We start from the raw sequence: 14,614 nt of genomic DNA on the forward strand, positions 1-14,614 counted from the left end.
TGATGGTGGTGGTAGTGATGGTGGTGATGGTGGTGATGAGGGAGTTAGTGATGGTGGTGTGGATGGTGATGATGGCAGTGATGATGGTGGCAGTGCTTGTGATGGTTATTGCCGTGGCAGTGGTGGTGTCCGCTGACATGGTGATGCAGGTCGTTTTAATGGTGGTGGTGGTGGTACCAGTATTATGTCCATATTTTGCTGTCACTTCCAATTCTCATATACTAGAACCTGAAGGAGGTTCACTGGGGCCAGACTGAGTGTGTGTTGAGTGACGGAGGTGATGAGAACCCTGTATTCCAGTCTCTTTTGCAACAGGGCTGCAGGACAAATATCTCCCACTCTGTAGCCTGGAAATAGCTGAGTATTTAAAAATAGAACTTTATGAGCCATCAGGGCCTTTCCAGAAATACATCCAAATGGATGGGGGCCCAGGGCAAGTCTTCATTCTGGCCCCACAGACTCACCCTACTGGAAGCCCCAGCACTTACTCAGGGTTTCCCACACCGTGGGGAAGCTCCCAGCTGCCGAGGGCCCATCAGAACCAGTGGCCGGCTGCCCACCCTGTCCTGGGGGAGACTCCGTCTCCCTGGTCCCGTAATAAACACTTTGGCACTGACTCACTTCTCCTTCTGACAAAGGGTCAGCTAGTGCAGTCACCTCAGTCCACCAGCAAATTCCATCTGCCCGGCCGGGACCAGCCTGGGCCAAAGGTACCTAGAAACTGAGATTTCGTGTCCCATTTCTAACCTGGCTGGGTGGCCTGCTGAGAACACCTACCTCTCACTGAGCCGCAGTTCCTCCGGCTCTAAAAGGAGATAAAGAGTCTCTTTTTCCCAGTCCTCTGGTGAGAAGAGAATGAGATACAAGGTAGGATGTAGACACAGTGCCCGGCCGTGGCTGAGGCCATGGCCGTCGTCATTATTTTATTACTGGAAGAGCAAGAGGCCTTGAACCTGTCAAGTCCAAGGCTATCTGATAGAAACAGAATACAAGCCATGTGTACGGTTTAAAATTTCCTAATAGTCACATTTTTTAAAAGGTGAATTGAAACAGAGGTAATTAATTGTAGTAACATTTTATTGAGTCCAATATATCCAAAATACAAACACTTCGCCATGTAGTCAATATAAAAATTATCCACAAGGTAATTTGCATCTTTTGCACTTAAACCTTTGAAGTCCAGGCTGTAGTTTACACTTATTGCACCTCTCAATTCAGATGCTAAATTTTCACTGAAAAACTTGATCTGTATTTAGATTTTATAAAATATGCAGTTGAAAATGTAGATTCATATCCCAAGCTGTCCCTAACATACTTAAATGTTTTCCAGTGATTTAGTTCTCCATTTCTTAATTTAATTTAATTAAAATTTAATCAGATTAAGAATTCAGTTCTTCAGTCACAGGAGCCACCTGCCAGGTGCTCAGGAGCCATATGTGGTGAAGGGCCACCGCACCGTATGGGACAGTACAAGACTGGCTCAAAACCTCCATGCTAACAATGGGGGAAACTGAGGTGGGGAGAAGGGAAGGGTCTGGTCTGAGGTCCCGTGAGGACTCAAGCACCAGGACATATCACAGCCTGTGCTTGGTCCTTCCAGGGCCACAACTTCTTCAGGGCCCCAGGACGGTCTGCCTGGCACTTCCCTTTGGGACAGAGTCATCTTCTCCAGCACAGTTTTGCCTTTTTGCGTCTTCTGAGCACACATTTCTCCCTTCTGCTACGTGAATGCTGTCACCCACCCCCACCCTGTAGATTTCACGTGCTGGCTGTCCTGAGGGCAGCTATTGAAATCTGTAGGTCGGAACCAAGTCCCTCTGGCTTAGCCTGGGGGTTTCCTTGTTCCTCTAGGATCCGCTCTTCCTACCCATCTCCATCACCGTTAGTCAGCGTCTCCTCCTCGAGTTCAGCCCCTCTTCCAAGATGGGACCATCACCTCCCTCATCCCATAGCATGTGCCTCTGTTAATGCAGCCAAAGGAATCAAATCAAAAGTTTGAACCTTCAAGGGACTTTTCTCCGGGGACAGGTGGGATGTCCTCTCCAAGTCAGAAATGCTGCCTGCCTTATCCCCTACATGCCGGCCCAGTGTGTCCCAGGATGGGGACTTTCTTCCCCCTTCCCTGCTTTCTTATCTCTCTCTCACATGCACACTACACTTACTCACTCAACCCCCACTAAACTGAGTTTCCTTGATAACTGTGGAGACAGAGCCAGATTGGCCGCCCCCTGGAGGTGGGGCAGGGGAGAGCTGCATTTCGGGATGCCTTGGAGGGAGGGGCTGCATGGCCTGTTAGAGGGAGTCTCCTGGGTGCCCAGTGGGAGAGCGAGGGAGGGTGGCTGATCTTCCTGGGACGAGGCCCTACAGTGAGGAGCCCCTTCAGCCCTGGGTCCTGACGGAGAGAGACCCTGTTAGGGGGGTACAACCTCAGGGCTTTTCAGAAGTGACGCCCAGGATCTCAGAGATGAGGGAGGACCTAGAATACCTCTCCTGCCTACCCGGTGTCACCAGTGGGCACCCTGAGCCACCCTGAGCCCTGGACAGGGGCTCAGATCTGCAGCTGAACCCGGGCCCTGACGTGGATCAGCAGGGGCCGTGGGCAGGTGTCTTTCCTGCGGGCACTTCAGCTGCCACCACCAGTGGGAGGGAGTCTGAATCAGGCCTCAGGGGCGCTAGGAAGACGGAACACTTCATGGCACACAGAGAGCGCACAGGGTAGAGAGCTGTTCTCATTGGGACACCCTGGGCACCTAACAGTAACCATGACAACAGCCACGTATCCAGCACTGACTGTGGACCAGGCACCTTGTAAGCGTGATGCTGCATCACCAGGTTGAATCCTCAGCTCTGTGGGGAAAATGCCACTACTTCGCAGACAAATACGCCGGTCATAGGAAGTGAGGCCATGCTCAAGGTCATGTGGATACTGAGTGCAGAAGCAGCTGTGAACCCAGGCACTTGGCCTCCAGAGCTAGTGTGGTGATGCTGCACAGACCCGTGTCAATTGTCCGTCATTCCCCGTCTTTCTCTGTCTTTCCTGCAGGGTCCTGAAGGAAAGCCAGGGAAACAAGGCGAGAAGGGCCGGACGGGAGCCAAGGTCAGTCCCTCCTGCTGTGATCCGCCCATGTCCTCCTCCCACTCCCCCACCTCCCTCCGAAGGCCAGGTGGCAGCCTGTCTGTCCTCCCGCTGCAGGGTGCCAAGGGCTACCAAGGACAGCTGGGCGAGATGGGAGCTCCTGGAGACCCCGGACCCCCTGGCACCCCAGGCCCGAAAGGGTCCCGGGGCAGCCTGGGACCAACGGTGAGAACTCTTGGGGTGCAGCAGGACGGGGTGGGGTGCAGCAGGGTGGTGTCGGTCATGGAGGAGAGGGGCCGAGGGCAGAAAGGGAGGCGTCCCCCGCCCCAGTGTCAGCCGGATACCTGGCGTCCCAGCCACTTCTTTCGAATCACGGGTTTCTCCAGGAGCCTGAGAAGCTGTAGCCCTTCTTCTGGAAAAGTTCTCATAGTAGCGAGTGTTTTTCGCCGTTCGACCGGGTCTGTGGGTCTCCTGAGGACCCAGATTAACAAGCCCTGCCTAATCTCGCTCTTAACGAAACCAGACCCTTGGGTGTGTTTGTATGGAACTGGAAATAGATTCACGAGGATCCGGGTGAAGCTGGTGCGGCTTGCTGGGTGACCCCGATGGCGTCCAGGCCATGGCTGGCCTGCGGGTGTGACGGCTGCGGGGGGAGGAGACCCTAGGAGCGGGTGAGGGAGGGGCAGACCAGGGGGCATCCCAGCCATGCTGGTGGCACTTGCCCGTTTCCATGGTGAAAATGCTGCCACCAATCAGGGCTGATTTCAAGCTACCAGCCCGACATCACTGCGTGCGAGGTCACGGGGAGACGTGGGGGGTTCTGTTAATGCTTCCACCACACGATGCAACAGCTGTGAAACCAGGGCGTGGGTAACACACAGCACAATATGAAATAATTAGCAAGCAGTGAGTGTTGAATATTTGTTGTCTTTGCTTTTTATAGAATTGAACTGTAAATTCGTTAATTTATTTTTTCATCACCATCTTGCTCACAAAATCGGGGAAAATTGAGCCACCCGCTCTCAGGAGCCACCGGATCTGGGAGAAGGAAGGGCTGGGGGGAGCAAGGGAGTTCTAGGAGGGAACAAGGCCACTTGCTCTTCACCATGACCTCCGCCAGCCTGGGTTCTGGGCCAAACAGACGTGCCAGGCACCAGGCGGAACTGCGCCGAGCCCAGGGGACACACGAAGCCTGGGTCCCTGCTGTGAGGGCCACACTNCCAATCAGGGCTGATTTCAAGCTACCAGCCCGACATCACTGCGCGCGAGGTCACGGGGAGACATGGGGGGTTCTGTTAATGCTTCCACCACACGATGCAACAGCTGTGAAACCAGGGCGTGGGTAACACACAGCACAATATGAAATAATTAGCAAGCAGTGAGTGTTGAATATTTGTTGTCTTTGCTTTTTATAGAATTGAACTGTAAATTCGTATAATTTATTTTTTCATTACCATCTTGCTCACAAAATCGGGGAAAATTGAGCCACCCGCTCTCAGGAGCCACCGGATCTGGGAGAAGGAAGGGCTGGGGGGAGCAAGGGAGTTCCAGGAGGGAACAAGGCCACTTGCTCTTCACCATGACCTCCGCCAGCCTGGGTTCTGGGCCAAACAGACGTGCCAGGCACCAGGCGGAACTGCGCCGAGCCCGGGGGACACACGAAGCCTGGGTCCCTGCTGTGAGGGCCACACTCCCTACCAACGCGTGTCTCCTCCTCTCACAGGGTGCTCCTGGACGGATGGGACCCCAGGGAGAACCAGGACTGGCTGGTTACGATGTAAGGACATCTCACCTACCCCTTGCTCTGGAACTTGGTCCTGTGAGCCCAGATCCTCTGCCCCTCCTCCTCCCAACCAGGGGCCAGCCCTCGGGCCGTTGGAGATTCATAGTCTCCAGGGAGCACCTGGACCCATAGACCAGGGCAGGGGTCAAGGGCCGTAGGTGGCCAGGTGGGGTGGTATGGACACAGAGATCCTCCCCTCTCCTGCCTTCTCTGAGTCCTTCTCCTGATGGCGGTGCCCCGCCTACCTCATCCCTGAGCTGCGACTATACTCGTGTGGAAAGAGAGAGCCTTGGCCCAGCTTTGCATCCAAGTTGGCCCCCTTAGCGGTGGCTGAGCCAAACCCATGTTACATATCTGGAGGGCCAGGCCTTGGGGAGGCATAGGGCTTGCTCAGAAGGGAAAACGGAGTTTCGGGAGGTCTAAAGAAAGTGTGTGCAAAGCCTGATGGCTTGTTTAGTAGTGGGGTCCAGTGCCTGAAAGAGATCCCGCAGGGAGGGGAAGAGAGGGAGAGCACGACAGAAGAGAGAGGGTAAAGGAGATTGGAACTGGGGTGCTGGGGGCCCACAGAGGAATCTGTATGTGCAGTGTTGGCCACAGCCTGGGAAGGTCCGCTGGGGCAATCATTCTGCCCCTGTCCCAGACGACACAGCTGGCTCTCCTAAGATCTTGTCTCAGGGCAGGGCGGACAGAGTCCTCACCTACCCAGGCAGACCAAGCCCAGAGGTGTATCTGGCACCCACACAGCATGTCTTTGAACCACGGCCCAGAGAGGAACAGTGCCTGCTCGAAGTCACACAGCACGTTGGGGCCGAGCCAGGACAAAGACGAACAGCCCAGTGTCTCTGTCTCAGAGTTCCTGTCCCTCATCACATGTCCCTCCCAAGTCCTCACACCTCCGTGCTCTCACCTCCTGCCTTGCCTTCTTGTTTCCTGCAGGGACACAAAGGCGTCGTGGGACCCCTGGGGCCTCCCGGACCAAAGGGAGAAAAGGTGGGTGTTGGGTCATGGGAAGCAGCTGCTGCCTGGTGTCTGGCCAGCAGGAGTGAGCCCCTGGGGCACTGTGGCTGGGACAGCCCAGGAAATTCAAGGCAGTGTCACGCCTGCTCCCAGCACAGGCGGCCAGAAGGCAGGAGGCATTCAACCACGTTCGCCACTGACACATTGGGTACAGTGTCTGTGCCCAGCACCGGAACAGAAACAGACACAGCTCCTGCCCTCCTGGGGCTTTCCGTCCAGCAAGGGAAATAGGCTTCAGTTATGTAATGACTGAAACTATGCAATTCCATCAGCGACATGAACGTGGGAACTGAAGCTTTGCTGGTGAATGAGATCACCCAGCGGGAGCCAGGAGAGGGCTTAGGAAGGAGTGTGAGGAACACCAGCATTACAGGGCGAGGAAAGAGTGGACGAAGCCAGAGGAGCTGCTGAAAGGACCCTTGCCGAGCGTTGTGCCCTGCCCTACTGCGTAGGTGGGGACCTAAAGGGCCAGAGATCCAAGCCATCGGGCCTGGGTCACGTCCCAAGGCCATGCTGAGTTGGCCCCGGGACCCATTTTTGAGTCCTATATTAATGGCTCCAAGTTGTTCCTTCATTTCCTCCCTGCTCTCCCGATGGCTCATCTGGCAGGTCTCCTTAGCAGGCGGCGGCCACTGTCTTCTTGACCCGCTGCCTCCTTAGCCCTCCTTTCTTTTGCCGAGTCAGCTCCCCACTAACCATATCCCGCTGTGGGTGAATCACCCTGGCCTGGCTTGCTGTCCAGCTGGCCCATTCCTCCTGCCTGGCGGAGAACAAATCTGCCATCGGAGCGAGCCACAGACTCTGACGTCACACGGGAAGCCGAAGGAAATGCCTCTCGGCCCTCACAGCGTGCCAAGGCTGGTTCAGGAGGGGTTAACACAGACCCTAAAGAAAGGGGGTCCCTCTGCTGTGGGCCCTCTACAGCCCCAGAAGGAGTGTCTGTGGTTGCTAAGAGTAGAACCCAAACCCCAACTCTGCCGTAAGCTCTCTGGGGCCTTGGTGGGGCCCCTGCACCCCCAGAGCCTTGGTTGCCTCATCTGTTGAGTGGGCGGGCACCTTGCCAGCGCTAAGTGGTGCATTGTGTGTGTGCGTCAGCCAGTCTTTGCTGACTTACATGGTGTTATTAGTTTGGCCGTGCGTCTGTCTGTGCAGCAGGTATTTATGGATTTATAATGATTTATTTAGTGTAAGGGCTGCGGCTCGATCCCCTGAAGAGCTCAGCAATAAAAATAGTAACGTGCATGAACCATCAACCACGAGCTGGGAGGGAGGAGAGAGCCAGTTCCTGGGGAGACCCCCTCATTCCAAAGCACAAAGGCCATGGGCACATGTGCAAGCCTTCTCCCCAAGATTTCTCCCTGACCCTTGCCATGCCCCCCACAGGAAGGCATTGGTGTCCCATGTGAGTGGTGGAGAAACTCAGTCTCCGTGGTGCTGCGGGACCAGCACAGGGTCCGTGGGAGGCAGGCAGGGCCAGGGTTCAGACTGTCGGCTTTGCTCGCCAGACGCACATGCTTCAAGGGGCCAATATGCAGTTCAGCCTGAAAATTCTCTGAGGGACAGAGGCAGCGGCCAGAGGGCCCGGGGGATGGGACGAGACTCCAGGAACCATGGGAAGGGCGGCAGGGGCTCCACCAGCTCTCTGGGGCTAAAAATGCACACCCAAACTAGAGCCATAATGTGGGGGGAGATGGAGAGATCTTTATAGCTGGCTTTTGGCCCAGACCACCCTTGATTTCTGTGTGGCCTCGGCTAAGACCCTTCCTTTCCTGGGCCTCAGTTTCACCACCTGTAAAATGGGGCAATAGTCCCAGCAGCACACAGGTGCTGTATGGCTTCTATGAAACAATGTATGAGGCATGCCTCATGAATTGCCTGGCACACAGAACACTATGGAAACGCGGCCCATCCTCACAGCCCCCAGTCCAGCTGCCTCCCTCCACACTGAGCCCTAGGACGAAGAGCCATGGAGAGTGGGCCAGGCCGAGAGGGAATCCCCACCCCCTGAGCCAATCCCCTGGGTACAACTGCTTCTAGGCCTGGGACCAAATCTCTTTAGTCGCCCACAGGAGCCGCAGTGCCCTGGGCCAAGGTACTGGCCCAGCCTGCCACCCACCCTGAGGACTGGTCAACCCCTCTCCGCTGCCTCTCCAGTCTCCCCTTCAAATCGCTGCTAACCACAAGGGTGTGCACAGTGCCGTGACTTTAGCCCCCTGCCCAAAATGCACCCCATGGGAGATGACACCAGTGTGGTCTGGGGCTGGAATGTTCTGAGCCCTAAGGTTCTGCCACTGAACCTCATGTAGCTGGCCCCTGGCGTCCAGCCACCTGTCCTGCAGGTGGCCCAGGGCCCAGGGTGGTCTGCCGTGGCCCAAGGTCCCCCACACTAAACCCGGATTATATCTGAGCAGCCCACACGTCATCCCTGCTGTCATCGTGAGCAGCAGTAGCCATCTTCACAGCCACCTGCGGTGTGTGCGCTGGCGTGCCTGGCGTGCCTGGTGTGCCGAGAGCTGAGCGAGCCCCTCCTCCCCGGACCCTCGGCAGTACTGCTGGGCGTTACAACACCATTTTGCCTGAAACTGCCTTGTGGACAAAATCCCCGACTTGGTCCTCTGCTGAGTGCAACCCGAGACAGCCCAGAGCCTTCTCTGGGGCTCCCATCAAGGGCGGGAGGTTCATCCTAAAGCTAATTCTTGGCCCGCTCAGGCTGTTGGGGGGACTCGGTGAGTGCCCGTGTCTGGCCCAGGCACTGCCCATGCCTGCCAGCGGTTGGAATTAGTGTCGACCCCTGCTGAGCGCCATGCAGGGGCTTCTGCATCATTTCATGAGATCCCACCCAGCATGGGTATAGAGCTCCAAGGCCCTGTACAAGGCAGGGGGGGACCACAGCCCCAGCTCAGAGGGAGCTCACAGCCGGAGGGCATTGGTTTGGGGTGCTTGGGGGAGGGGAGGGTCGCAAGCACTGTTTTGTGTGCATAATCCCGGTTCCACGCTCAGGGCTGGCTTTGACCCCACGTCTGCCCCGTCCCTCTCTGGCCTCAAGTCTCCTCATCTGTAACCCTAAGTAGGCTGTACTCCATCTTTGATGGAGGCCCTTCTGGCCTCACTGTGAATTCACACATTCACCAAGAAGAAATGATTTGTCCTAGAGCTGTTTCTGTGTCCACAGGGTGAGCAGGGCGAGGACGGCAAGGCCGAGGGGCCCCCAGGACCACCCGGAGACCGGGTAAGACCCCCAGCTTCCATCTCCTGGACCCGGGGGTGGGGGGGAGCTGAGCAGGGGTGAAGCTGCTTGGAGCTCCACAGAGGGTGTGGCCAGTGAGGACCAGGTCAGGCATCCCTGCACCTGGCGGCTGGCCTATATTTGCTGTTGTCCTTGTCATTCAGGGCCCCGTTGGGGATCGAGGAGACCGTGGGCAACCAGGGGACCCTGGATACCCTGTAAGTATCAGAGCTCCTCTTTGCTGCCAGCAGAGGGGGGTATTGTAAGAGGGCGTTGCTCAGCCCTAAGGCCCTGCCACCTGCTACCCAGGATCAGAGCAGCCTTTGCCAGGACTCGAGCCCCCCCTCCCACCACTCCTGCCCAGCTTGAAGCACAGCCCCTGAAAGGGAGCTCAGGGTATAATTTGTGCTGAAAGGGGAAGGGTCTGATCTGAGACCTTTTCTTTTCTTTTAAGATTTTTTATTTATTTATCTTTAGAGGGGAAGGGAAGGGGAGAAGGAGAGAAATATCAATGTATGGTTGCCTCTCGTGAGTCCCCTGCGGGGAACTGGCCTGCAACCCAGGCATGTGCCCTGACTGGGAATCGAACCGCGATCGTGTGGTTCGAAGGCCGGTGCTCAACACACTGAGCTACACCGGCCAGGGCATGATCTGAGACCTTTTCTGAGGGAGGGAGAGGACGTGAAGAGAAAGAGAAGGAGGTGGTGGGAAGAGGCCCCTGACTTCAGGGGGCCTCCGTCTCCCCATCTGTAGCCAGGAACGGCCTTCTCAGCAGAAGCAGTGGACAGAGGCAGGAGACAAGCCACAGAATGAGCACCGGGCCCCCAGCTGGCCCTTTACCTCCCCTCCATCCAGATGAGGGAGCTGGGTGGGGCTCAGGGGGATAGTGACACACGGCTAAGAACAGCAAGGGCTTCCGGGGGCTCCTCCAGGCTGAGTTGCCCCCTCCAAGAATGGCCCCTCACCTGTCTCTCCTTGGCTTCCAGGGACAGGAGGGTGTACAAGGCCTCTGTGGAAACCCGGGCCAGCAGGGCCTGCCTGTGAGTGGTGCTTCCAGTCCCGCCCTGCTCTGCCCTGTGGGGGGTGGAGCCACCATGGGGGAAATTAAAGAATGGCCCTTTTAAAGATTAAAGGGGCCCTCCCTGCAGAAGGGCCTGGGGTAGCCCATTCTGGTTTCTCCTGCCTTGACCCTGGGGGCACCCCTAGAGCCTGCACCCCCAAACCCCTCCCCACCCCTCCCCCTCCAGGCGGAGACTGGCCACCCTCCCCGGGAAAGAACCCTGGGGCTGCCTTGCGTCATCTCACCTTGGTTTGCAGGGGCATCCGGGACCCCGGGGGCGGCCGGGCCCCAAAGGATCAAAAGGGGAAGAGGTAAGAGGGCTGGGTGTCTGCAGGGGAGACGGGGACCCTGGGAAGGGGAAATACTGGCCCAGGCACACAGCAAGGGGGGCGGCAGGGCTAGCAGGGCTGAGGAAAGGGAGGTAGGACCGAATGGACCGGACAGTGCTGGGCTCAAGCCAATGGCCAGAGCCTCTGCAGCAGGGGACCAGTGAGAGACCAGCTCAGAGCAGGGCCGGTGACAACACCGGCAGGTTCCAAGGCCAGCCCTGTCCCTGGGCTTCCAGGCCAGGCACTTGGGCCCCTTTGCAGATTCAGAGGCCGAGGTCCTAGAGGTGGAGGGCTCAGCCACACACGGGCCCGTGGCCCTCTCACTGCCCTGCTTTCAGAGCCCCTGGGCTCTGCACCTCCCCACACAGCCTCCCTCACCTGCTCCTCGGTTTTTCAGGGACCAAAGGGAAAGCAAGGCAAGGCCGGGGCCCCTGGACGGAGGGGGATCCAGGTGAGTGACCCACAGCTGTGAGTGACCCCCTCTCCTACCCTCCTCCCTGCCCTCCCCAGAAGCCCTCACCAGCCTCTTGTGTACCCACAGGGTCTGCAGGGCCTGCCAGGGCCCCGGGGCGTGGTGGGGAGACAGGGCCCCGAAGGTATTGCTGGACCAGATGGGCTTCCTGGCAGGGACGGTCAACCAGGGCAGCAGGTGAGCACAGCTTGGGCATCTCCATTTGAGACGAGGTGTGTTGGGGGTGGGGGATTTGGAAACTTGGATGGGCAGAACCAATATACCCAGAAGTTCCCTGTGTGGGCAGTCGCCTCATTGCTTGGGACCTGGGATGTGGCCCTTCTTGCTGTCTCTCCTCCACACTGGCACCCAGAAGGTCATCCCCTGCCCAGGGGATGAGCTTCTGGTTTTAAAGATCCCCTCCCCTTTCCTACTCGGAAGCCCTCAGCCCCTCTACCCCGCTGGTCCAACCTTGGCCACACAGCCGCTGGTTCAGGGTGACCTCCACCCTGGAGTTTGGGCTCCCTGCCTCCAGACCCACCCAGAATCCACCCAGGCTTTGAGCCATCTGGCCTCCTCGGTTGCATCTCCTGAAACATGAAGAGATCTTCCTTGCCTTCCTTCTTTACAGGGGGAACAAGGAGACGATGGGGCCCCTGGCCCCATGGGCCCTGCTGGGAAGAGAGGAAATCCAGGTGTGGCTGGCTTGCCCGGAGCACAGGGACCCCCAGGTTTCAAGGTCAGGCACATTAATCCACTCACCCACCCTTCAGCCTTTTTGCCGTGTTACTGACTGTAATGACGTTGACTATAATGCTGACATGGGCATCCATGTCCCAGGGCCTGTGTGAAAATAGAGTCCACGTTGCTGACCTTTCGCAAGGGTTGCTGTCCTAGCTTGAACCTAACTTAAAGGATAGTTTGTTCACGTAGCTATAAAACTGCCCCCTGCCCAGGCCCTAGTACCTCAGCTGGTTTTTGAGTTATCCGTGGGCGCCCTCTTATGGATCTTTGTGAAACAACAGCCATTGCTTGCTGTGGGGACCCCCCTCCAAGGCACCTTTTTAGAAAGCTTCCTTGAGCAATTTGGTGGGAGGGACAGCTGAGTCAGTATGAGCCCAGGGCTAGATACTGAAGGAACAAAGAGGTGAATGAATCAGACGTGGCTCTTGCCATTTCTGAGCTCAAGGTTTAATTGGAGAGAGCTTAGAGCAGCCCTCAGGAGGGTAGTGAGCAGTGGGAGAGGCAGCCTTGGCCCTGAGAGGATTGAAATGAGGACCGGGTGGTGGTTTTCTAGCAGGAGGAGCAGCAGGAGCAGAGGTTTGGAGGTGGGAACTTCATGTGCCATGGGGGAGAAATGATGAAGAGAGGCAGTGTGCAGAGTAGAGGGCAAGTGAGGCCTCGAATGCCAGAGGAAGGAAAGAGACTTCACTTCCTCTTGAGGAGGCTGGAATTTTCAGGCCTATCGTGGAGCCCCAGCCTTCTGAGATCTCAACTGACCATGTGGAATCACTGTTCTGTCTCTGTTAGGGTCCCCCATTCTCTCCCCCAGAACCTCTTCCCCCTCTGACTGGTCATTTTGGTCTATTTCTTAAAGGGTGAAAGTGGATTACCCGGGCAGGTGGGTCCACCCGGGAAGCGAGGGACAGAGGGCGGAACAGGGCTTCCTGGGAACCAGGGGGAGCCTGGATCCAAAGGCCAGCCGGTGAGTGAACCCCAGGAAACACGCATGTTCACTTGCTCACATGCACACACCAATGCTCACATTCCTGCCTGCGCACCCACAGGCCCAGGAGCCACCTGCCTGCTGTGTGACAAGGGCAGAGACACACCCTCTCTGGGTACCAGCTACCATCTGCCTCCCTGGAGTGCGGTGGGTGGGAGGAGGCTGACAAATGAGACCTGAGGGGTCCCTTCAGAGTGAGGAGAGGTGGGTCACAACCATATAAACAGCCTTACATCCATCAAGGAAACAGAACCTGTAACTTAAAAACTTCCCACAAAGAGAACCCTGGGCTCAGATCACTTCACTGGTGAGTGAATTGTAGCAAACATTTATGGAGAAAATAGTACCAAGGCTGCATAAACTCTCCCCAAAAAGTGGAGAGGAGAGAATACTTCCCAACACATTCTATGAGGCTAACATTAATCTGATATCAAAGTCAGACAAGACATTCCAAGAAAAGCAAACTACAGATCAATATACCTCATAAATAGAATAAAAAATTCTCAATACAGCCTTGGCTGGTATAGCTCAGCAGATTGAGCATGGGCCTGAGAACCAAAGGGTTGCTGGTTTGATTCCCAGTCAGAGCACATGCCGGGGTTGTGGGCCAGGTCCCCAGTAGGGGGCACTTGAGAGGCAACCACACATTGATATTTCTATCCCTCTCTTTCTCCTTCCCTTCCCCTCTCTCTAAAAATAAATAAACAAAATCTTTTTTTAAAATTCTCAATACGATTTTAGAAAAGTGAATCTAAGACTATGTTCAAAAGGGTAGTATATTAAGGTCTAGTGAAGTTTATCCCAAGAGTGGAAGGATGGTATAATATTTGAAAATAAATCAATATAATTCACCACATTAACGAACTAAAAGAGAAACCCCATGAGATCATCTCAGTAAACGCAGGAAAAGGATTTGACAAAATCCACCCACGTTTCTGATAAAAACTCTCAACAAACGTGTTATAGAGAAGAACTTCCTCAACTGATAAAGGGCATCCGTGAAAACCCTACAGTTAACATCATTCTTAATAAGTGAATGACTGAACATTTTTCCCCAGTGCTAGTGCACGAAGGCTCTGGAAAAGTCCCTGGGACTGCAAATCTACCTCCATAAGCAGAGGGCAGGGGAAGACCAAAGAAAAAGGCTGGCCACTCCTCTCCGGTGACTCACAGAGTCTATCAAGGGACACACATACAAGGCACGTCTTCAGTAGCCGCAAGATGACATGGACCACCATGCCCCTTGGCAGATACCAATGAGTTATATAGAGTAAACGGGGAAATGAGTCACAGGTACTGTTAGTATGTGGATGCTACCAGGTATGAGAAATTACTTCACATGCTTGACCAGGTCAGAACAACAACCAGTTCCAGGAACCAGTGTGTAGTGGGAGGCCTGGGAGGGGTGTTGGTCTCTGTCAGAACGAACTCGGATTACTCTCACAGCCTCTAGGGGGCGTACGTGGTCAGCAGCATCCTGCTGACCCAGCGGCCCTGTGGTGGAATACTCTCCTGCACACTCAGAGAGCTAATACAAATAAAAGATATTGCTCTCACCAACCCTGTTCGACACTGTGCTTGCAGCTCTAGCCAATGCAATAAGGCCTGAAGAAAAAATCAAAAGCGTTCACATCAAAAAGGAAGAAGTGAAACTTTCTGTGTGTAGATGAAATAACTATCTGTGTAGAAAACCAATGGACTCTGTAATGAAGCTACTAGAATAGGTGGGTTTTGCCAGGTGGCAGGACACCTGCTCAACATGCACAGAATTGCCTTTCTCTGCACTAGCACCAAGCAATCAGAATTTGACATCTAAAAAGCGATACTATTTATAATAGCATAGAGATAGGAAACACTTGGGGATACATCAGACAACAGGCGTGCAAGACATATGCACTGAAAACTACAAAGCACTGCTCAGATAAATGGAGGAAGACCTAAATGGA

The 14,614-nt window shown here is 55.4% G+C and overlaps 1 protein-coding gene across 2 annotated transcripts in view; it reads left to right on the plus strand.

Moving 5' to 3' along the window:
• Positions 1-14,614, plus strand: part of COL27A1 (collagen type XXVII alpha 1 chain) — a 130,167-nt gene that overhangs the window by 102,784 nt on the left and 12,769 nt on the right. For both annotated transcript variants that reach the window (XM_037059120.1, XM_037059119.1), the window contains exons 38-49: positions 3,044-3,097; positions 3,194-3,301; positions 4,800-4,853; positions 5,796-5,849; positions 9,049-9,105; positions 9,267-9,320; positions 10,089-10,142; positions 10,420-10,473; positions 10,889-10,942; positions 11,033-11,140; positions 11,574-11,681; positions 12,540-12,647. In XM_037059120.1, coding sequence (XP_036915015.1) covers positions 3,044-3,097; positions 3,194-3,301; positions 4,800-4,853; positions 5,796-5,849; positions 9,049-9,105; positions 9,267-9,320; positions 10,089-10,142; positions 10,420-10,473; positions 10,889-10,942; positions 11,033-11,140; positions 11,574-11,681; positions 12,540-12,647 — 867 coding nt within the window. The remainder of the gene's footprint in view (positions 1-3,043; positions 3,098-3,193; positions 3,302-4,799; positions 4,854-5,795; positions 5,850-9,048; positions 9,106-9,266; positions 9,321-10,088; positions 10,143-10,419; positions 10,474-10,888; positions 10,943-11,032; positions 11,141-11,573; positions 11,682-12,539; positions 12,648-14,614) is intronic.

This window comes from Sturnira hondurensis, unplaced genomic scaffold (assembly GCF_014824575.4).
Source record: "Sturnira hondurensis isolate 20B ecotype Veracruz unplaced genomic scaffold, ASM1482457v3 Scaffold0010448, whole genome shotgun sequence".
In the NCBI taxonomy this organism is placed as follows: Eukaryota; Metazoa; Chordata; class Mammalia; order Chiroptera; family Phyllostomidae; genus Sturnira; species Sturnira hondurensis.